General features: G+C 41.7%; 1 protein-coding gene across 1 annotated transcript in view; it reads right to left on the bottom strand.

Annotated features, from left to right (window-relative positions):
* Positions 1 to 22610, bottom strand: part of UFL1 (UFM1 specific ligase 1) — a 109205-nt gene that overhangs the window by 45139 nt on the left and 41456 nt on the right. Inside the window, exons 9-12 of the mRNA XM_040350125.1 lie at positions 16652 to 16827; positions 14527 to 14706; positions 12176 to 12296; positions 2983 to 3105 (exon numbers count right to left, since the gene is read on the bottom strand). Of these exons, the coding sequence (XP_040206059.1) occupies positions 2983 to 3105; positions 12176 to 12296; positions 14527 to 14706; positions 16652 to 16827 (600 nt within the window). The remainder of the gene's footprint in view (positions 1 to 2982; positions 3106 to 12175; positions 12297 to 14526; positions 14707 to 16651; positions 16828 to 22610) is intronic.

Below are 22610 nucleotides of genomic sequence, written 5' to 3'. Positions count from 1 at the left end.
GCTTTAAAGGAAAGGATCCTCCACCAAGGTTAAGAAGGGCCTCTTACCGGATGGAATTGATCTCCAGGTTATAAGAGATCTCACACAGCATGATAAGAGGTACTAGGATAATCGCATAGACAGCCACAGCATAGGAATCCTTATCACAGCAAGTCCTCATAAGCCAGAAACTCCCCAATAGATCATCCAGATGTATGCAAGAAAAACAAAGGCTCACATAGTGTAAAATCCTTATGTTTTAATAGAAAGGGGTAGATGCAAATACACTTACATTTAGTAGTTGAAAAACGTGCACATAAAAGCCGGCCAGCTTTGGAATCACAGCCCGTATCGGGTACAAGGTACGCGGTGACGTCAGCACGCCGCCTCCCAACGTTTCGTCGCAAAACTGGACTTGATCACGGGATTTCATCCCGTGATCAAGTCCAGTTTTGCGACGAAACGTTGGGAGGCGGCGTGCTGACGTCACCGCGTACCTTGTACCCGATACGGGCTGTGATTCCAAAGCTGGCCGGCTTTTATGTGCACGTTTTTCAACTACTAAATGTAAGTGTATTTGCATCTACCCCTTTCTATTAAAACATAAGGATTTTACACTATGTGAGCCTTTGTTTTTCTTGCATACATCTGGATGATCTATTGGGGAGTTTCTGGCTTATGAGGACTTGCTGTGATAAGGATTCCTATGCTGTGGCTGTCTATGCGATTATCCTAGTACCTCTTATCATGCTGTGTGAGATCTCTTATAACCTGGAGATCAATTCCATCCGGTAAGAGGCCCTTCTTAACCTTGGTGGAGGATCCTTTCCTTTAAAGCACTTTTCTTGTGGATTTCGTTTGTGCACCTGGGAGATTAATTCACCAAATTGCCCGTGTGGCGGGACTATTCACTTGATTTGTTTGAACTTTGTTCACCATTTATTGTCACTTTCATTTTTAGCGCGATCTTTTTTCCCTTTAATCTGTTTTTGTGTAGTATAACACTTTTGATCGCAGCTTCACATAATAATTTTAAATTAAGCGCAATATTTTCTTTGTACTGATGCAGGCCAGTCAAGTTCCTCCATCCCAAGCTCTCTCATCTATGTCTTTATGGACCTTGCTTTGTGCACTGGTCATTTGGTGGAGGGGAATGATGGTGTGGGGTTGTTTTTTCAGGGGTTGGGCTTGGCACCTTAGTTCCTGTGAAGGGAACTCCTAAGGCATCAGCATACCAAGACATTTTGGACAATTTAATGCTCCCAGGTTTGCAGGAACAGTTTAGGGATGGCCCCTTCCAATTTAAACATGACTGCGCACCACTGCACAAAGCAAGATATAGATGAGCTCCTGGAAGAATGCTCAAACATTCCAATAGACACACTCCTAACTTTATGGACAGCCTTCCCAGAAGACTTGCAGCTGTTATAGCTGCAAAGGGTGGGCTAACTCAATATTGAACCATACCGACTAAGACTGGGAGGCCATTAAAATTCATACTTTTGACATTATAGTGTATATTGTTTTGAACATAATGGCAGAAGACTGGCCTATCCAGAAAGGAATGAAGAGACTTGACATCAGATAGAGTCTTAGGCCGCGTACACACGGTCGGACAAAACCGATGAGAATGGACCGAGGTTCAGTTTCATCGGTCCAAACCGACCGTGTGTATAGCCCATCGGTCTGTTGTCCTTCGGTCCAAAATTTTAAAACATGCTTTAAAATCAAACCGATGGACTGCTGCCCGATCGGTCCAAACCGATAGTTAGTACAGAAAGCATTGGTTCAAAACCCGTGCATGCTCAGAATCAAGTCGACGCATGCTTGGAAAAATTGAACTTCGTTTTATTCAGCACGTCGTGTGTTTGACGTCACCGCGTTCTGACCCGATTGGTTTTTGGAACGATGGTGTGTACGCAAATCAGACCATCAGGCCACTTCAGCGGTGAACCGATGGAAATGGCCCGTCGGACCATTCTCATTGGTTTGGAACGACCGTGTGTACGCGGCCTTAGTGGCTGGATGCTCAACTAAAACCAAAAGCAGATCAGATAAAGAATCTGCAGAGGAATAAGCGGGAGTAGGAGTCGAGGCCTTAAGTACTTACAAAACCCCACTGCAAGAGGGGGTTTAGACAGCCCGAGGTGACCAAGTCACTGTAGATGGCCAGCAGGATGGGAGTTTCATGTGGTTCCTGCAAGCAGAAGCAGCAGGATGGGTGCTTCCTCAGTGCGGAATAGTGTGAAAGCGAGCATGAATTATTTTATCTAATAGTAAGTAGTGTGTTTTTTTTTTTTTTTAAAGTGGGGTTCTGGTCACGTTTTTTTTTTGCCCATTTAAATAGTATATTACTAAAGATCACATTAATGTTAGTCAAACATACCCCATCGATCGCTAAATTAATTTAAAACTTGCCTCATTTGCTGTATTGTAAGATGTGGCCGTTTCGATCCTCGGTGTGGGCATCTGAAGCCCAGTAAAAATTTTTTACTCTTCTCCGTGGAGAGGTGCATGCTGGGTAACCTCTAGATCTTGCGCGTGCGCATTAGAGCGCCGCTCGTAGCGGCGATTGTTTGTGCCGTTGTCATAACAACAGGCAGCGTTGGAGGAATGTCCCGCCCGTTGTTATGACAAAGTAGATAACACAGATGTGCGCGCTCTCTTTCTCTCTCTCGTGCATTATCTCAGCATTATGTTATGTGCCCAAAGAAAAGCTGCATGAACTATCTGTTGAAAATACTGCAGAAGGTATGTGCTACAGCTCTAGCACTAGCTCTAGCTCTAGTGAAACTGTGCCCGGAGCACAGTGGTACTGTTAACTCAGTGCTTCCAGCCTCAAAGATTTTCATTGTCACAACTATGGTACTTTAATTCAGAAAATAGCAGGGAACAAAAATCTAAACATGTAAACGTAGGCATGTGATATGATTTTAAAGTACAATTATTGCCTAGAAATCATTGGTCATATGCAATTATAAAATTATTAGAAGTTCATTATACTTGCGCTTGTAGTATGAGACTCATCATCAATGTCTTCATCCTTTCTGGACTTCTTCTTGGTCTTTTTTATTTTTATTTCTCTGGCATTTGATGCTCCACCACTCCTAGTGCTTCCACTGCCCTCTGGTGGAGAATAGAAGTAGAATATTTTTTAATGTAAGAACATAGAATATCTGTTTTTTTTTTGTACGGCCTGCTTTTTAATCCAAATTCAAGTAGGCCTACCAAGACTTAAATATAAATATCTAAAAGCATGTATCCAACCTGTTCCTCTTTTTCATCAAATATTTTTTATTGGATTTTCACAAAGAAAAATTAACAAAAATATATTTTTATGACAGAAACAATATAACAATAAGGTATGATTATAGCAAGGTCAGAGCGATATATATTGAGTAATACATAGGAACTGTGAAATCGTCAAATTATTAGATAATCCGTTAAGTATATAATACCATCAGAAGGGGTGAATCCTCTCCCGAACACCCCTATTGGGAACATACTGTGTTCCGGGGTTAAGGGCACCCCCCTCGATTTTTTAACATTTCAATTATAGTTTTACATACCTTCAGAATATAGTTAAAGCGGAGGTTCACCCTAAAAAACATCTATATACCATCCCATCCAGCATACTTGCGTCAGCTACAGTATGCTGTTTTTTTTTTGCTGTACTTACCGTTTAATCGTTCATTTTCTTTTCTTCCTCCCGCGGGGAATAGGCGTTCCTATGAAGGGGCGTAGATGATTGACATGCGGCTAAGGCGCGTTGTGCTTTCCGAAAATAGCCGGACTAGGACTCGGCTCTTCACGGCGCTAGCGCACAGACTAGGAACTGACTGCGCAGGCACCGTATATAGCCGAGTCCTAGGTCGGCTATTTTTGAAAAGCGTGACGCGCCTTAGCTGCACGTCAATCATCTACGCCCCTTAATAGGAACGCCTATTCCCCGCGGGAGGAAGAAAAGAAAATGAACGATTAAACAGTAAGTAAAGCGGAAAAAAAATAAAATAAAACAGCATACTGTAGCTTACGCAAGTATGCTGGATGGGATGGTATATAATTTATTTAGGGTGAACCTCCGCTTTAAATAAGAACCAGAAATACAGGAAAGACCGTACCAAACATTTAACTTTCAATAAAAAAGACCCGTACCATATTGTTAGAGTGTGGTTCTATTATGTTTAGCCATTATGGGCTTCTAGGTTGTTCTTTTAGTCATCAACAGGGTGACACAAGGCCCACATGTTCCAGCAAGAATTAAAGTTGGAGAGATTTTGAGATCTTATTGTAGCACCCTCTACCATAGGTAGATGTTAGAGGTGAGGATTTTTGCGATAGCTGCCAGTAAGGATGATCTCTGGTGTGTTCGCACACTCCATGTGCAGAGCCTGCCAGGAAGTCGGCACTGCGCTAATCACAGGCAGTGAGACATTTCCCGATCTCTGCAGCCACGCATCGGGATAACGTCTCACTGCCTGTGATTAGTGCAGCGCAGTGAGGACTTCCTGGTGGGCTCTGCTTGTGAAGTGTGTGAACACGCCGGAGCTCATCCTTAGCTGCCAGGCAGGTAAATTTAGGCAGACCTTTGCTGCAAGATAGGCCTGTTTGTTTTTGATCTGGGGGGCAGGGAGTGGTTAGTGTAGCAGTGGGTGTGACCACCTGTCCTCCAGTTCTTGGGCACCTCCCCTGCTTTCAGGGAGAATGTTCTGGAAGAGGGGCAGGGCTGGGGATTGGAGTGACGGATCTCATGTGAGGAGCCCCGACCAATCCACAATTGGAATTGGCAGGGAGCAGGCATCCTTCATAAGCTCAGTTCCAGCCCACTGGAGAGGAGTTGTTGGCTGGGTGAAGGTAATAATGGAGTGTTAGACTGCAAGCAGGAGGCCCATCTCCGTCTGGATCAAGGGGTTATCTGTGTTTCCTAGTGTGTGTTCCAACTGTGGGAGGATGGGACTGACTAGGAGAGATGACAGATCGTCTGAACACACGATCAGTCTCCTCTCCCCTGAGAGAACCAGGATCTTTGTGTTTACTTACACACACACACACACACACACACACAGAGATCCCGGTTCTCGCTCTGTCACAAGTGACCACTGGTGCCCGGTGGTCACTCGCATTGGCTCTAGCAGCGAGCCACAAGCACACCCCCCTTAGTGGCCAAAAGGTGAAGCGACGCAAGGTAAAGTCGTTTTGCCCTGGGGAGCCAACCTGCCATAGTAAAACTACGGCAGCTGGTCCAGAAGAGGTTAAGCAGATAACTCTATGCTTCTTGGTGGACCTTAAAATGTATGTTCTGATGGTTGTTATGAAGAAAAAGGAGTTGAATTTGAGACAATGATGTAGGTTTAGGTTGTTTGGATAAAAGTTCCTTGTAGGTTAATATGTTAATTTTGTAACCAGGGTAAGACTTTTAGATAGGGTATTACATATTCGAAACGGAGGGTCACTGCATTTTTCTAGTGAGTTTGGGGAAGTAGAGAGGTGTAGTTTATCCCACGCTAGTATTGTAGCATCTATAGAGGGAAAAGAATTGTAGTGTACCTGTAGATGAGTACATCGAGCTAGCAAAAGAGAAGGTAGGTGCTTGTTTCCCATTATATGTTTCTCAATATGGACCAACAGTTTATCGAAATCTGGCTCCAACCATACTTTAGCTTGGTCTATCAGGGCCATGTAGTAATAGTACCTTAGGTTGGGGAAGTTCCCAACCTGTTCCTCTTTCAAGAGATATTTAAAATGTTCTGTCCCAGTTTTCTCTTCAACTGTCCCTCTTTTGTGTCCGATACATAGATAAAGGAAAATGCACACACTATATAACCTCTTCATTGCTGGGGGTATTTGGTGTTTTCATACATGGTCAGAGTGTTTGCAAAGAGCAGGCTTTAAAAAGGGGTTGTAAAGGTTCACTTTTTTTTCACCTTAATGCATCCTATGCATTAAGGTGAAAAAACATACAACGATTAACGCCCCCCGTTTTACTTACCTGAGTCCTGCGTCGGGAACGCGCTGGATCTTTGCCCCTGGCTTTTCGGTTCTTCATTGGATAGATTGATAGCAGCGCAGCCATTGGCTCACGCTGCTGTCAATCAAATCCAATGACGTGGGGGCAGGGCCGAGTCCTGCAATTGGACTTGGAAACACGCCCGCAAGGTAACCCCCTTAGGGGAGAGCTTCCCAGAGGGGGTCATCTAAAGCAGGGAGGAGCCAAGAGAGGCGCAGAGGGACCCCTTAGAACAGGAGGATCGGGGGCCACTCTGTGTAGAACGAACTTCACAGTGGAGGCAAGTTTGTCATTTAAAAAAAATAAAAATTGAACCTTTACAGCCACTTTAACGTGTAACTAGTTCAGATAGATGAGAGCTGCCACTGTTGAAATTGCTGTGGGCATCATTCTGATCCCAGCTTCATAACAAAGACTGAGAGCAAGTATGCAGCATTCATTTTTTTACAGTTTAGGCACTGTTCGCATGGGCCAGATCTGGTTTTGCTCAGCAGGGGATACGTCTGCTGATCCCATGCTGAGCTGAATGGAGCTGCTAGGTGAATGGTCACAGACACAGCCCGCTCTGCTCTATGAGCAGTCAGATGTAAACAGACCAGCTGTTAATTTACACCCGACTGCCCTCCAATCTCATCTAGCCAGTCAGAGGGGAACAAATCCCCTTTAATTTTTTTTTTTTTACCAGATCGGATATAGCCAGGTGTAAATGGACACAAAGCAATTTACATCCGACGGCCCATAGAGGAGAATGTAGGATCTGATCAGGAATGCTTGAAAAACAGAGAGGCAGACCCAATCAGATGGCCTGCGTGAAAGGGGCCTTACAGGCTACATGCATTATGTAGACCGCAGCAATCTTCAGAGCTGGCATAGTCATTGTAAGACATCACTGGCCTGAATCTGAGGTATCCATATGGAAGATTTTGATGTGCATGGTGGGTGTTAAGGCACAGAGTCGCCCTCACTGAACAGGACATAGTTTTAAAGTCAGATCCCTTATAACAAAACATACTAGTTTCAGAGAGGAGTTTTCTGGCCAACAAAATATATATCCTGTAGTGTTGGCTTTTAGGCTGTGCTTTTTCTTTTAACATTTTAAAATGGATGATGAGCTCCCTTTAACAGCTATCAAACATAACATGCATTTTTTAGGCTTACTATTAAAACTAAAAGAGTGGAAATTTTAAATCATTTCATATCAGAACCACTTAGTTTAATTGCTGCCCTGATTGAAACAGTCTCACGCTGAAATTATTCGAACCTCCCGGAGATATAGTTTCCTGTTTCGATCACACTAGATGATAATAACTGTTCTCCATTTGCATCCAAATTGGGTAGTTTATTTTTAGATTATAATTTATTTCAGGTCAACATGCAGGACATGCACTCAATGAAAAGTAGTTTTGAAAGAAAAGAACAGTGTCATGGACTTCTAAGAAGAGAACAGACTGAAGGAATTTGACCATCTCTGAAATGTCAAAGTGGTTGCTTGCCAGAAAACAAAACAGTTTAGCAACAATTGAAAGGTTTACAGCAAAGAGACAGCTCAATTTTTTCACTTTTTCGGCCATCTATAGTATTCAAACTCCTTAAAATGTTCCACATTTGGTCATGTTACAACCAAAAACGTAAATGTATTTTATTGGGATTTTATGTGATAGAACAACACAAAGTGGCACATAATTAAGAGTGTAAGCTTCTTGAGGGTAGGGACTGATGTGAATGTACAATGTATATGTAAAGCGCTGCGTAAATTGACGGCGCTATATAAGTACCTGAAATAAATAATTGTGATGTGAAAGGAAAATGATAAATGATTTTCAAAATTTTTTACAAATAAATTTGCATTCATCCACCTTGAATCAATACTTTGTAGAACCACCTTTCGCTGCAATTACATCTGCAAGTCTTTTTGGGTATGTCTCTACCAGCTTTGCACATCTAGAGAGTGACATTTTTGTCCATTTTTCTTTGCAAAATAGCTCAAGCTTTATCAGATTGGATTGAGAGTGTCTGAACAGCAATTTTCAAGTCTTGCCACAGATTCTCAATTGGATTTAGGTCTGGACTTTGACTGGGCCATTCTAACACATGAATGTGCTTTGATCTAAACCACACCAATTGTTGCTCTGGCTGCATGTTTAGGATCGTCGTCCTGCTGGAAGGTAAACCTCTGCCCCAGTCTCTTTGCAGACTCGAACAGGTTTTATTCTAAAGATTGCCCTGTATTTGGCTCCAGCCATCTTCCCATTAACTCTGACTAGCTTCCCTGTCACTGCTGAAGAAAAGCATCACCACAACATGATGCTGCCATCACCATGTTTCACGGTGGGGATGGTGTGTTCAGGGTTCGTTTTCCGCCACACATAGCATTTTGCTTTTTAGGTAAAAAAAGTTAAATTTTGATCTCATTTGACCAGAGCACCTTCTTCCACATGTTTTCTGTGTCCCCCCCAGATGACTTTTTTCAAACTGCAAATGGGACTTCTGTTGGCTTTCTTTTTGCCACTCTTCCATAAATGCATGACTAATAGTCCTGTGGACAGATTCTCCTATCTGAGCTGTGGAACTCTGCAGCTCCCCCAGAGTTACCATGGGCCTCTTGGCTGCTTCTCTGATTAATGCTCTCCTTTGTCCAGGCTGTTAGTTTAAGTGGACAGCCATGTCTTGGTAGGTTTGCAGTTGTGCCATACTCTTTCCATTTTCAGATGATAGATTGAACAGTGCTCCGTGAGATGTTCAAAGCTTGGGATATTTTTTATGACGTAACTCTGCCTTAAACTTTTCCACAACTTTATTCCTGACCTGTCTGGTGTGTTCTTTGGCCTTCATGATGCTGTGTGTTCACTAAGGTTCTCTAACACTCTGAGGGCTTCACAGAACAGCTGTATGTATAATTAGATTAAATTATACACAGGTGGACTATTTACTAATTAGGTGACTTCTGAAGGCAAATGGTTCTACTAGATTTTAGTTGGGGGTAGCAAAATAAAGGGGGCTGAATACAATTTCAAATTAGTAAACAAAATTGAAAACCATTTATTAATTTCCTTTCACTTTACAATTACTGTATGTGCCACTTTGTGTTGGTCGATCACATAAAATCTCAATAAAATAAATGTTTTTGGTTATAACATGACAAAATGTGGACAGTTTCAAGGGGTAGGAATACTTTTTCGAATCACTGTATCCTATCTTGTTCATAAAAATCTGCTCTTTTGATTAGTGCAAACAGGAGGCAGCTCTGAGTGTTAGTTTCCATGTTCCTGAACAGATGGAAGTGCCTGCTGGACAGGAGAACATGGTAACTCCAAAATGTAAAAACTCCTCCTGCTTTATAGAAAAGATAATTATGTATGCTAACAGTCATCAAACGTCAAAAAGAAAAACCCCAAACTGTGGGTTGACATCAGAACAAGAACAGAGAGGAAATCTTCTAATGGGGACACTAGTTCTGGTTACACCCTGGGATTCCTGCACAATTGATGAATTTCCTCAATTTCCTCTCACTTTCTGTTTTGGCTACAGGACAGGAAATTAAAGCGGATGTATACCCGCATATACATTTTTTTTTTCTTACACCTGCAAGGCAAAAGCCATAATGAGCTAGTATGCACCGCATACTAGCTCATTATGAAATACTTACCTCAGAGCGAGGTGAAGAGAACTTACCTGGTCCACGCCGAGCGAGATATCATCTTGCCTGGCGTGTCTTCCGGGTATCGCCGCTCCAGCGCTGTGATTGGCTGGAGCGGCGATGTCGTCACTCCCGCGCATGCGCGCGGGAGATTTCATTCCGGCAAGGTACGACGGCTGCCGGCCCTTTCGCCGAGGATCCCCCCTGGAATATCTCCTAAACCGTACAGGTTTAGGAGATATTCTTTATACCTACAGGTAAGCCTTATTATAATCCACCTACAGAGGGCCGAATTCAAAGACACCCCGAATATCAAAGTGAAAAAATTATGCAGCAAGCTAGTCCATTTTGCTGAAATTTAATGGCATCAACTCAAAATGGTCCTCAGTAGTTTGTATGGCCCCCAAAGTGCTTGTATGCATGCCTGACAACATCAGGGCAGGCTCCTAATGAGACGACGGAAGGTGTCCTGGGGCATTTCCTCCCAGATTTGGACCAGAGCATCACTGAGCTCCTGAACAGACTGAGGTGCAACCTGAAGGCACCGGATGGAACAGAAACATAATGTCCCAGAGGTGTTCTTTTGGATTTAGGTCAGGTGAGCGTGGGGGCCATTCAATGGTATCAATTTCTTCATCCTCCAGGAACTGGCTGCATGCTCTCGCCACATTAGGCCCGGGCATTGTCGTGCACCAGGAGGAACCCAGGACCCACTGTACCAGCGTAGGGTTTGACAATGGGTCCAAGCATTTCATCCCGATACCTAATGGCAGTCAGGGTGCCATTGTGTAGCCTGTAGAGGTCTGAGCGTCCCTCCATAGATATGCCTGCCCAGACCATCACTGACCCACCACCAAACCGGTCATGCTGAACGATGTTACAGGCAGCATAAAGTTCTCCGCGGCTTTTCCAGACCCTTTCACATCTGTCATATATATTTAGGGTGAACCTGCTCTCATCTGTGAAAAGCATGGGGCACCTGTGGCGGACCTGCCAATTCTGGTGTTCAATGCAAAATGCCAATCGAGCTCCACAGTACCCGGCAGTGAGCACAGAGCACAATAGAGGACTTCGGGCCCTCAGGCCACCCCGATGAAGTCTGTTTCTGATTGTTTGGTCAGAGACATTCACACCAGTGGCCTGCCGGAGGTCATTTTGTAGGGCTCTAGCAGTGCTCATCCTGTTCCTCCTTGCTGCCTCCTCTCATTGTTGCCCATCTAGTGCACCTGTTGTTAATTTCAATTACCAGCAAAGCAGCTGAAACTGATTAACAACCCCCTCTGTATACACCCCTCCCCCTCGGCTACTTAACTGACCAGATCACTATCCCATGAGTTCGGATTCAAAAATGTTCCTTTAATTTTTTTGAGCAGTGTATATAGGGCGCTTCTGCAGGCACAAAGAATAATCAGCTTTCTTATAAAAGCAGCAGATCTTTAAATGTCTTCTGGTTTTGCAACGGAAGATCTACTAAAAATCACATATACCAGCAACTTAGTAGCCAGGCAATGTCAATAATGCAAACGTAAAAGCAGTAGGAAAGATATAGCTGTAGAATTTGCACAATTTTTTACATTACTTAGTTCCTGATGGGCCAATGTACAAATTGTACTTTGTTCAATCTTCCTAGGTGCCCTAAAACACTAACTGCAATGTCCAACAGGGTCCCCTCTTTGGCATATAGATGCCCAACACTGCAGCCATCAAGGAGGTGGCTGCTTTGATAGCTTGATAGCCAGTTTTACTACACTGCGCTTGTCTTTTCCCTTCTCTCTGCAATATTGCTTGCCTCAGGCAAGTGTTGGGTGCTGGAGACATGCACTATCTAGCAGATGTCTCTTTGCTAGCTCGGACAAAGTACTATGTGTACTCTGTCCCACCAGGAACTAGTGTAAAAAAATAAATAGTGAGAATTCTTATAGCTCTCCCACAACAAATGTAATGCCGCGTACACACGATAGGTTAGTCTGATGAAAACGGTCTGATGGACCGTTTTCATCAGACCAAACCGATCGTGTGTGGGCCCCATCGGTTATTTATCCATAGGTTAAAAAAATAGGAACTTGTTTTAAAATTATCTGATGGATAAAAAAACCTATAGAAAAAAATGATCGTCTGTGGGTATTTCCATCGGTTAAAAATCCACGCATGCTCAGAATCAAGTTAACGCATGCTTGGAAGCATTGAACTTCATTTTTTTCAGCACGTCGTTGTGTTTTACGTCACCGCATTCTGACACGATCGTTTTTTTAACTGATGGTGTGTAGGCACGACTGATCATCAGTCAGCTTCATCAGATAACTGATGGAAAAATCCATCAGACTGTTTTCATCAAACTAACCTATCGTGTGTACAGGGCATAAGACTAGTGACAAAGCTGCAGTTATATGCAGAGTTCTATGTGAAACCTGGACAATACAATTTAGAAATCCAGCGGACCTGTCTTTTGTCATAAGTACATCTGTTCATTTGTTCATCAGTCAAACCCCTGCACTTGTCACATTTATCATCAGACTATCATAAAGATTTAGATTGCTGTGTTCATTTCTAACCTGTAGCTTTCTTCCTCCTTTCTTCCCTTTTGTCTTTTTTACCCACGAGGGCATTTTCTAATAAGGATGCTTGCTTGAGATCTTCTTCTGTTACCAGAAATACGGGACTGTGCTTCATTTCCTGATGTGAAAGGACAAACACATAATAAATAACAATGTTGATATAACTATAATATTCCCAGACAATTATGTGGTTTAAACAAAAAAAACATAAAAAATTTAACAATATACATATCTACATACAGTACATCACAAAAGTGAGTACACCCCTCACATTTTTGTAAATATTTTATTATATCTTTTCATGTGACAACACTGAAGAAATGACACATTGCTACAATGTAAAGTAGTGAGTGTACAGCTTGTAGAACGGTGTAAATTTGTGGTCCCCTCAAAATAACTCAACACACAGCCATTAATTTCTAAACTGCTGGCAACAAAAGTGAGTACAATGTCCAAATTGGGCCCAAAGTGTCAATATTTTGTGTGGCCACCATTATTTTCCAGCACTGCCTTAACCTTCTTGGGCATGGAGTTCACTGGAACTTTGCAGGTTGCCACTGGAGTCCTCTTCCACTCCTCCATGACGACATCACAGAGCTGGTGGATATTAGAGACCATGCGCTCCTCCACCTTCCATTTGAGGATGCCCCACATATGTACAATAGGGTTTAGGTCTGGAGACATGCTTGGCCAGTCCATCACCTTTACCCTCTGCTTCTTTATTAAGGCAGTGGTTGTCTTGAAGGTGTGTTTGTGGTTGTTATGTTGGAATACTGCCCTGCAGCAGAGAGGGGATCATGCTCTGCTTCAGTATGTCACAGTACATGCTGGCATTCATGGTTCCCTCAATGGACTGTAGCTCCCCAGTGACAGCAGCACTCATGTAGCCCCAGATCATGACACTCCCACCACCATGCTTGACTGTAGGCAAGACACACTTGTCTTTGTACTCCTCACCTGGTTGCCGCCACACACACACTTGACACCATCTAAAACCAAAATGCGTTCATCTTGGTCTCAGACCACAGGACATGGTTCCAGTTTCTTGTGCATCATCTTTAGAATGTGCTTCCTTCTGGGGCGACAGGCAAGCAGACCAATTTATTTGCAGTGTGCGGTGTATGGTCTGAGCACTGACAGGCTGACCCCTTCAACCTCTGCAGCAATGCTGGCAGCACTCATACGTCCATTTCCCAAAGACAACCTCTGGATATGATACTGAGCATGTGCATTGAACTTCTTTGGTCGACCATGGAGAGGCCTGTTCTGAATGGACCCTGTCCTGTTAAACCACTATATGGTTTTGGCCACCGTGCTGCAGCTCAGTTTCAGGGTCTTGGCAATCTTCTTATAGCCTAGGCCATTTTTATATAGAGCAACAATTATTTTTTTCAGATCCTCAGACAGTTCTTTGCCATGAGGTGCCATCTTCAACTTCCAGTGACCAGTATGAGAGAGTGAGAGCAATAACACCAAATTTAACACACCTGAGACCTTGCAACACTAACAAGTTACATGACACCAGGAAGGGAAAAATGGCTAATTGGGTGCCATTTGGAAATTTTCACTTAGGGATGTACTCACTTTTGTTGCCAGCGGTTTAGAATTTAAAGTGGTTGTTAACCCTTACCCCTTACATACCACTTTTTGCTACAGGTAAGCATATAATAAGGCTTACCTGTAGCTATCCTGGATATCTCCTAAACGGTTTAGGATATATCCCCCTGTATCTGCATGTGTCGAACACATCGACACATGCGCACTGAAGCAATGGCACATCGTGCCGTTGCTTCAGTTGGACTGTGATGTTTTCGGTGGCTCATGTCACATCACAGAGCCGGAGTCCGCGGCTCCGGCGAATCACAGAGCCAGAGTCCGCGGACCCGGATGGATTCGTTTGCAGGTAAGTGTCAATCTTGTAAATTGGCAGGCTTTGCAGGGAGCAAAAGAGGAAGTAAAACCCATCAGGGCTTACTTCCTCTTTAATGGCTGTGTGTTGAGTTTTTTTGAGGGGACAGCTAATTTACACTGTTATACAAGCTGTACACTCACTACTGTCATTCCTTCAGTGTTGGCATATGAAAAAATTTAATAAAATATTTACAAAAATGTGAGGTGGTGTACTCACTTTTCCGAGATACCGTGTGTGCATAAATAAATAAAATATTTATGTATATATATATATATATATATATATATATATATATATATATATATAAACTAAACTATTTAAGACCACTGCAGTCTTCCAATCAAAATAATGAATGAATCATGTTGTAAAGCGCTGCACAAACTGTTGGCACCATTTAAATACTGTATAATAAAAATAAAAGATAATGCTTGCATACCTTTTCGGCTTTATGATGCATGAGATCATTAAAAATTCCGGTACATTCACTTATAAATTTTTCACTGATGACAATGGTGTCACCAAAGATCCGAGCAGATGAACCTTTGTTTAACTTTCTCATCACTTGCTGGAGTAAGATGGAAGCGTCTTCCACCGAAAGACAACTCGGTAACAACGTCTAGAGTTTAAGAGAGACAGTAAATTGATCATGTTTTTAGAGGGTCTGTGATTCTCAAAGCAGTACACAAAAGACACAAATAAACCTTTAATTTTTATCAAATATTATTTCTAATGCCCATTTAGTAAATCACTTTCTCTTGTTGGCCCTCCCAGTATAGGGGCATCATTTCTAAGCGCCAAGGCAGTACCAGAAAATGGAGCCGTACCATGTAATCTTCTTACCAGGTAGCTGTGGTAAGTGGGAACACTTCACATAATGGTGGGTTCCAAGCAGATAAGGAACTGAATTTAGAATGGTAATTTTAGTGAGTTAGTAGTATGCAAAACGTTGTGAATGAAGATTGCATAAGGCCTGTATCGCTGAGCATATATTCATTTCAAATGGTTTTGTATATTGACCCCTTGACTGACATTGAAAAGCACTGTTGGACAAGGAAAACTCAATACGTTTGAGACATTCATAGGTGTAGAGAAGCATATTTGTAAAGTTAATGTAAAAAGGTATATTGCACCAAATCCCATCAAAGAGGGGAGGATTGTGTCCACGGATATACAACCCTCAAATCTTCGTTGAGGGTTTTTCGTGACATTGTTTTTAATGATCTTGAAAAAATGAAAGTTCAAAATACTAAGATGCAATCAAAATTAGAAGAGGGTCTACAACAACTCTATGACTGCAGGGATCTTGTTATAAGACTGGCTGATATGGGGGGGGGTTACAGTTTTGGATAAAGAGGCATATATTGGTGAAATTACTAAAATTCTTAATGACCGTGATACATGTATCCCTTTGAGAAGGGATCTTGGCCTTGAGTTCCAGAAGGAACTGATCAAAATGGTCAATAGGGGCTTTCAACAGGATATCAACCAGAAAGAAAAACTATTTCTGGTACCATCGTTCCCTAGAATACCTATTATGTACTATATTCCGAAGATACATAAAGATCCTATTTGCCCCCCGGGTCGTCCTATAGTAAGTGGTATAGGATAAGTGCCATCCCGGGTGGGCAAATATATAGATTTTTATCTTCAGCCTCTTGTTAAAGTTATGCCCTCTTTTGTCAAGGATACTAGGGCAGTAATTTACTTAAAAAGAGAGTGCTGATGTTACATCCCTTTACACCACCATTCCGCATGATATGGGTTTGGCTGCAGTTTCGTACTATCCGAATCAGAATTCTAGTATATTGCCGATCCAGAGGGATTTCATTATGGATCTTTTGAAATTTGCAGCTATGTGCAATTACTTTTGGTTCGGAGGTGAATATTTTTTTTACAGAACAGGGGTGTCGCAATAGGGCCAACCTTTTTATGGCAAAACAGGAGGAGGATGCATCTATGCAGTGGCGTAGCTAGCACATCTGGCACTCAGGGCTGGTAATAAAATGTCACATTACCTTATATATAATTGTTTTATGCTTAAAGGGTCACTAAAGGAAATTTTTTTTTTTGCTGAAATGACTGTTTACAGGGCATAGAGACATAATAGTTAACTGATTCCTTTTAAAAATGATTAAAAATAGATAAAAAACAATCATATAATGTGCCTGCAGTGTAGTTTCGTTTTTGCTGTTGTTTCCTGGTTCTCTGATGTACAGAGAGCCACTAGAGGGCAGTCAGCCAATAGAGAGCAGTGATACTTTGTCTAAAACTCCTCAGCACCAATCCAGTTTCGTTTTACTCACACCTCCTTGATTAGTGACCACCGTGAGAAATCTCCCAGTACTGTGGTTATCAGGAAACAGGCAACCAGGAAGTGTCCAGAACAGAGAGGATTTACAGCAACATGAATGCAAAAACGAACAATGAGGACATGAAACCAGGACTGCAGCAAGGTAAAGGAAGCTATTTAGCTAAAAAAAAAAATTCCTTTAGTGACCCTTTAAGCTTCTGCACTATAATTATAACATTAAATGTTTTCATTTTTAGTTCGCTAAACTCACCATGATATCCAGCCATGATCCAGAACTAATAGCTTCTTCTGCTGAAGCCTCCACTTGATCAATTATACTTTGCCCAACACAAACTGATTTCAGAAAAATTAACTGTGTGGACTTATAGCGTTTTCTGACATAACTCAAGGGGTCAGGGATCCCAAGCCTGGATAAGGAATCAAATTCTGAAATAAAAAAAAAATATTTAAAAATGTGTTAAGGTTAGAACTAAATCTAAATGTAAAAATGACAAATTATAATTAATGTACAGTATATAACAATAAGATAAACCAAATATCCAGTGTAAATTAGAAAAAAAAACATTTCACAAGCGAATAATTAACTACAAAGTCATGGGGTGTGCCATGACCTGCTAGCAGTACATGCAATAAATCTGTGTTTATTGAGCTAGGTGACTAAACTGGTATTTTTAATGATAAAAAGGGGAACGTTCTAGTTTCTACACTTGCTTTATTATTATGCATGTCATTGCAGTTTAGGATCTTGGTCTTGCCACATCACTATAAAAACATAGCTTTACAAAACACTGCAGCTTTTGGCATGAAGTACTGCTGGACATCAAATGTGCCACAGTCAATCAGAGCAATAGCACAGACATGTATGAAATGTCAAGCTCAAATAAAATAGCGCACAGGAGGAGACAATATTATAAACAATCCCCAGCAGCTAGCAGCACAATGCTCCCCTGGGCAGGTTAAACATATAATCTAAAAAAACAGCACTCATAGAAATGTGCCAATAATCAAAGTACCTGAATTGAATATAAAATAAAATGTTTTTAAAATGAGATCCGCACCAGATAGACAGGCCCTTTCTGAAACCGGTTCCAATAAAGCTTCTAATATCAAATATGGCAACATGCCTTGTTTTGATTTTATCCGATTCTTCTTTGTATTCTCACTACAATCAGGTGCCATATGTCAAACATATAACAAAAAAAAAAAAAAAAAAAACACGTTGATATTGGAAGCTTTATTGGACCCAGTTTCAGGGGGGGTATATCCATCTGGTGAGGATCCCATGAGAAAACATTTTATTTTATATTAAATTGAGAGACTGATTAAATATAAGGACATTTCTCTGAACGCTATTATTTTTAGATTATATGTATGAAATGCCATATGATCAGATACTTTTATTCATCTAAAACATCGATTTAGTCAGGCCCATTCAGTAGATTCCTGGTGCTGCCATTTGCACCAGGCCAAAATGCCCATGTGAATGTAGCCTAATGGAATATTTTTCACAACCTATGTGTTGTGAGACACCCATTCATGTGCAAAGCTAGCATTTGTAGATACAGATTGATTTTGTAATACTTAGGGAGCATGCTGTATTTATAGAAGACCAGCTTGCATGCCTTACAGACCTGAGAGACACAGAGGCTTAAGACATTCTCACTGCTCCAATGGATTGAGCTTTAACAGGAAAAGGATGTGCTGTTTTAAATCCCAAGGATGCAAAGGAGAATTTTATGTAACCCCTTGTTTAAAAGTATGAATTAGCAAATGATTAGTAAAAGGGTGTTGAAAAATGACAGACAATGCAGAAACTTCACCTTTGATGCTAAAGGGCCAGATGTTCTATCTCCAACTGGAGGGAAGAAAAGGACAAGGCTTACAAAAAAGGCACATGGGGAAACCATCTCATGCCAAGTCTTCTATGAACATTGATAGATCTTGCATGAAGCAGATTTACAAACTTTTAACATGGTCAGGTCACAGGAATTTAAAACGCCTTGGTTTCTCATAACTTGATTTTCAACTGCCAGGCTATCAAGCCAGAGACTGAGAAACAGGGTAGAAAATTGGCACTTGAAAAGTAGATCAGGTTGATCTGAGAGTCCATGGGCGTTAGATAACAGACAAACAACATTGGCATACCACACTCCCTGAGACTAATCCAGAGCAATGAGAATGACTGGAATGCCCTCAGCTTCCTTCAAAGTAGATGAAGTAAAAGTTTCATTGGAGGGGGCATGACCAATTTCTGGCGATTGAAAATCAGCTGAGCTTTACGCCACTCACATTACAAGAACCTAAACTGGTCCTGCATTACTGGACCCATCCTAACTGGCCCTCTGCTGTTGCCCTGCTTCAAGGACCTCTTCCCATTGATATGGTTAAAATCTGGAAGCACATGGCCAAATCGTCTGGTGATTTCACCCTCTACCTCCCTGACTGCACATAGCCACGGTACAATGCAGGTAAGAGAAAAGACTTCCAGCGGCCGCCCTTAAATAAGATGGCCCGATACTAAAACCGATAGACTCCCTGACATATGCACTAGTCCTTTGACGCCCATGGACTGGGAACAAACAGAGCCTACATTATAAGAGAATCTAGGGCGCCATAAAAATACTACCACACCATGCTGACAAACTACATATAATTTGTTAGGACTTACAAGAAGGGAAGAATATCAGACATATGCATAAGCTTGGGCTGCACCAAGACCTCCCTGTCTGACCACCAGGTAGCTAAACAGATCAACTTGGACGACTGCCTACGGTTTAACAACCTGAGACTGTTGAACTTCCTTGAGGGGTTTGAAGGATGTAAACCCAAAGAATTTCTAGAAAAACATTTACCTCAAAACGGCTGAGGCTCAAAGTTTCTCCCGGCTATTCGCCATAGAGGGTTCTCATCAAATTACTAAGGCCCCGTACACACGGCCGAGGAACTCGACGTGCAAAGCACGTCGAGTTCCTCGTCGAGTTTTGGGATGAAGCCGCCGAGGAGCTCGGCGGGCCGCCTTCTCCCATAGAACAACGAGAAAATAGAGAACATGTTCTCTATTTTCTCGTCGAGCTCCTCGGCGGCTCCATCGAGCCAAAACTGTACAGACGACAGAGTTTCTCGGCAGAATCCGGGTTTTGACCGAGTTTCTCGGTGAATTCTGCCGAGAAACTCTGTCGTGTGTACGGGGCCTAAGACACCATTGCCCCCTGACCACCACATACACTTTTGATTAAAAGGTCTACACTTTAAAGCTAAGCTATAACTACATAGCAGCAGGGGGTGGTTTTACAACTTTGGTCTGTTCTTGTATTTTTTTCCTCCATCTATTTTGTTCCTGTTGATTGTCACTATGCTGCAGCAACTTACTGCTTTTATAATTTGTACGATATCTGGCTTGATCAGGAACATCCCCTGCACTGCTAGGTGTTTAAAGTGGTTGTAAACTCCATTCATGAAATCTGACCTGGGCACATACAGTGAGGGAAAAAAGTATTTGATCCCCTGCTGATTTTGCACATTTGCCCACTGACAAAGAAATGATCAGTCTATAATTTTAATGGTAGGTTTATTATAACAGCGCGAGACAGAACGGCAACAAAAATATCCAGAAACACACATTTAAAAAAGTTATAAATTGATTGGAATTTTAACCACTTAAGCCCTGGAAGGACTTGCCCCCTTCCTGACCAGGTCATTTTTTGTGATACGGTACTGCGTTGCTTTAACTGACCATTGCGCGGTCATGCGACATTGTACCCAAACAAAATTTCCCCCCTCCCCCCACAAACAGAGCTTTATTTTGGTAGTATTTGATCATCACTGCGGTTTTTATTTTGTTTGCGCTATAAACAAAAGAAAGAGTTTATATTCTTCTACATATTTTTGTTAAAAAAAAAATATTGCAATAAGCGTATATCGATTGGTTTGTGCAAAATTTATAGCGTCTACAAAATAGGGCATGGATTTATGGCATTTTTATTTTATTTACTAGTAATGGCGGTGATCAGCGATTTGTTTGGTGACTGCGACATTGCGGCGGACAGATTGAACACTTTTGACACTTTTTTGGGACCAGTGACATTTATACAGCGATCAGAGCTAAAAAATAGCCACTGATTACTGTATACATGTCATTTGGCAGGGAAGGGGTTAACACTAAGGGGTGATCAAGGGGTTAATTGTGTTCCCTAGTGTTGTAATATTAATATAGATATGTAGGTATTATAAAATATTGTGGTATATGAAAGGCACAGTATATATAGGTTTACATACAGGCATTCAAGGTTACACATCAAAGGGGTTAGTGGTCAAACGACACGTATCAAAAGGACTCTTTGATGTGTTAATCTTATCTAAGACGACCTAGGTGTGTGGCCTGGTACTTCCTTACATAAGGAAGTGTTTATTAATGTTAATTAGACTCGGTGGGATATTCATTCAATGGGAACATTTGGTTGACCCCCCCCCCCCCCCCCCTTCCAGTGTGAGTCCAATATTTGAAGGACTCAAGCTGGCTTCCAAAGAATCCCATCTTCTCCTAGACCTGTGCAATGCTCATCATAGAGTGACAAGATAAGACTAGATTCCTTGGAAGCCAGCTTGAGTCCTTCAAATATTGGACTCACACTGGAAGGGGGGGGGGGGGGCAACCAAATGTTCCCATTGAATGAATATCCCACCGAGTCTAATTAACATTAATAAACACTTCCTTATGTAAGTAAGTACCAGGCCACACACCTAGGTCGTCTTAGATAAGATTAACACATCAAAGAGTCCTTTTGATACGTGTCGTTTGACCACTAACCCCTTTGATGTGTAACCTTGAATGCCTGTATGTAAACCTATATATACTGTGCCTTTCATATACCACAATATTTTATAATACCTACATATCCATATTAATATTACAACATATTCCCCCACTTGAGTCGGTTCTAACTACTTTTCCAGTCATGGTCTAAAGTTATATTATCTAATAACTGTTTCATGGGGATATTTTAGAGGTTGGTGAAGAGAGATGTAACCAGTCTGAACTTAATATTTCATATGAGCCGTTGTAAAGCATCCAGTACCTCAAACCATAATGCTTGATTTATGAGTCAGTTCTAGTAGTTAGAACCGACTCAAGTGGGGGAATATGTTGTAATATTAATATAGATATGTAGGTATTATAAAATATTGTGGTATATGAAAGGCACAGTATATATAGGTTTACATACAGGCATTCAAGGTTACACATCAAAGGGGTTAGTGGTCAAACGACACGTATCAAAAGGACTCTTTGATGTGTTAATCTTATCTAAGACGACCTAGGTGTGTGGCCTGGTACTTCCTTACATAAGGAAGTGTTTATTAATGTTAATTAGACTCGGTGGGATATTCATTCAATGGGAACATTTGGTTGACCCCCCCCCCCCCCCTTCCAGTGTGAGTCCAATATTTGAAGGACTCAAGCTGGCTTCCAAGGAATCTAGTCTTATCTTGTCACTCTATGATGAGCATTGCACAGGTCTAGGAGAAGATGGGATTCTGAATTATACTCTGTTGGATTCTTGTATCGTCTGTGGACTTTGTATGTTATTCGAAGATCCATTAAATGCGTTCTCTGGAGAACCTGGTGTGAGTTGTTGCGGAACAACCTAATTTACTCTCTGACTTCAGTACATTGGATCTTATGGTTCTGTGTTGGACACTATACAAGATTACTACACCTAGGTGTGTTCTAACTGGGGGGGTGGGACTGACTAGGGGAGGAGACCGATCGGTGTTCCTACTTAGTACCGGGATTTGTGTATACACATACAGATCTCGGTTCTCGCACTGTCACGAGCAATCGCGGGTGCCCGGCGGTCATAGCTTAGTAACAGGAAGGTAAATGACTTCTCAACTCCAATGTAATCAATACTAAATTTGCCATATAACAAAATCTCTGATTTCATGGTCCCAAAATGCAGGGCACAGGGAAAGCAGAATGTAAATATGACATCTCTTTGGATCTGCAGGGTTTACATATTGACAGCTCACGCTCTAGCAGAATAATCTCTAGTGTGAAAATGTGGAATTTAAATAGCTAACCAGTGCATTATATCCTTTAAAATCACAGAACAAAAGAGTAGAGATAAGGGTAATGCTGACAAGTTGTGGGTTGCAGATACAGCGGGTAAAATAAGTATTAAAGACGTTACCCTTTTTCTTGGTAAATATAT

This window comes from Rana temporaria, chromosome 4, assembly GCF_905171775.1.
Source record: "Rana temporaria chromosome 4, aRanTem1.1, whole genome shotgun sequence".
In the NCBI taxonomy this organism is placed as follows: Eukaryota; Metazoa; Chordata; class Amphibia; order Anura; family Ranidae; genus Rana; species Rana temporaria.
This window is presented reverse-complemented; position numbering and strand designations above follow the sequence as displayed.